Genomic DNA, 1342 nt, shown 5'->3' on the forward strand with positions numbered 1-1342 from the left:
GCCGATGTACGTAGGCAAACACGAACATGATGGTTGACCGTTTGCATTCTGACAAACCGCGTTTGGTCCGCATGGCGAAGGAATGCATGGATTGCCTTGATCTTTAGGTTCCGGTGGAACTGAAACGTCAATATAACAATTTGTATCTATTCCTTTAATTCGCGCTTTATCAAGAATTATTGCAAGCACTACTCTTGATAATCATTGAAGAAATAAATTCTTATCATTTTTGAAAATCATTAAAATCATATCTTATCGATATTACAAAAGCCATATTTTATGAATATTACATGATTATAATATTATTTTTTGTTTTAGAAAGTTATTGATAGAATAGTTATTGATTTTTCTTACTTGGAATGTCGTAACAACTCTTGAAAGGATCTCCCGTTTGCACGGGTAAACAGCTGCATATTGGTGAGTGGTTGATCACTTCGCATCTCGCGTTCAAACCGCAAGAACCCAGGCACGGGTCTGTGCACTTCTTGTTTACGCAAGCCCGCGTTGGCGGGCATTCAGAACTAACGAGACATTCTGGTCTGCAGGATGGCGGAGAACCGAGGTAGCCCCGGAGACAAGAGCACACAGCGTGATCCTCGATATTACGGCATTGACTGTTCGGTCCACAAGGTGAGGGTGTGCAAGGATCTCGTCGAGATTCCGGCACTGCGATATAAGGTAAAAATTAATTTCGCAAAGCAATTTTAATTTAAATCTCGATAAAGAGAAGTGATACAACAAAATTATAATGACAATACTATTCAAAGCGAGAAAAGAAAAATAACTGCAAAATATTTTTATATACCTGTAGGTTGAACGCGACAGTTGACGAATGGATCACCTACATATCCGGATGGACAGGAGCAGACAGGAATGTGATTCACGACGTCGCATCGCGCATTTTGACCGCATATTCCGGGGCAAGGATCCTTGCATTTATTCTTCAGACAAGTTTTATCGCGAGGACATTCGGAATTGAGAATACATTCGGGACGACAAGCTTCATAAGGATTACCGGTGTATTCGGGCAAGCATTTACATTCACCGTTATCACATACGGCGTTCGAACCACACGGAAATAGAGCGCAAGGATCCGTAGGCGGTGGTTCCGTAACTATAAACAAAAATATTTATTATTAAAAGCAAATTAGTCACTGACGTGTATTTCGTAGTGCAAGATCGAGTAATATTGTTAGCGCCACAATAGAGAGATATTATTCCATTATCGCGACAATTATATTATATAAAATTATATTATATTTTATGATTATATTATAAATATTATGTTAAAATTTATAAATATTTATAAATATTATATTAAAATTGTATTATATTTTATAAT

The 1342-nt window shown here is 37.4% G+C and overlaps 1 protein-coding gene across 1 annotated transcript in view; it reads right to left on the reverse strand.

Annotated features, from left to right (window-relative positions):
* The window catches only part of LOC115238466, a 75246-nt gene that overhangs the window by 43204 nt on the left and 30700 nt on the right, over positions 1 to 1342 (reverse strand). Inside the window, 3 exon segments of the mRNA XM_029812320.1 lie at positions 4 to 119; positions 355 to 666; positions 806 to 1114. Of these exon segments, the coding sequence (XP_029668180.1) occupies positions 4 to 119; positions 355 to 666; positions 806 to 1114 (737 nt within the window).

Source organism: Formica exsecta, unplaced genomic scaffold (assembly GCF_003651465.1).
Source record: "Formica exsecta isolate Colony F162 unplaced genomic scaffold, ASM365146v1 scaffold34, whole genome shotgun sequence".
Classification (NCBI taxonomy): Eukaryota; Metazoa; Arthropoda; class Insecta; order Hymenoptera; family Formicidae; genus Formica; species Formica exsecta.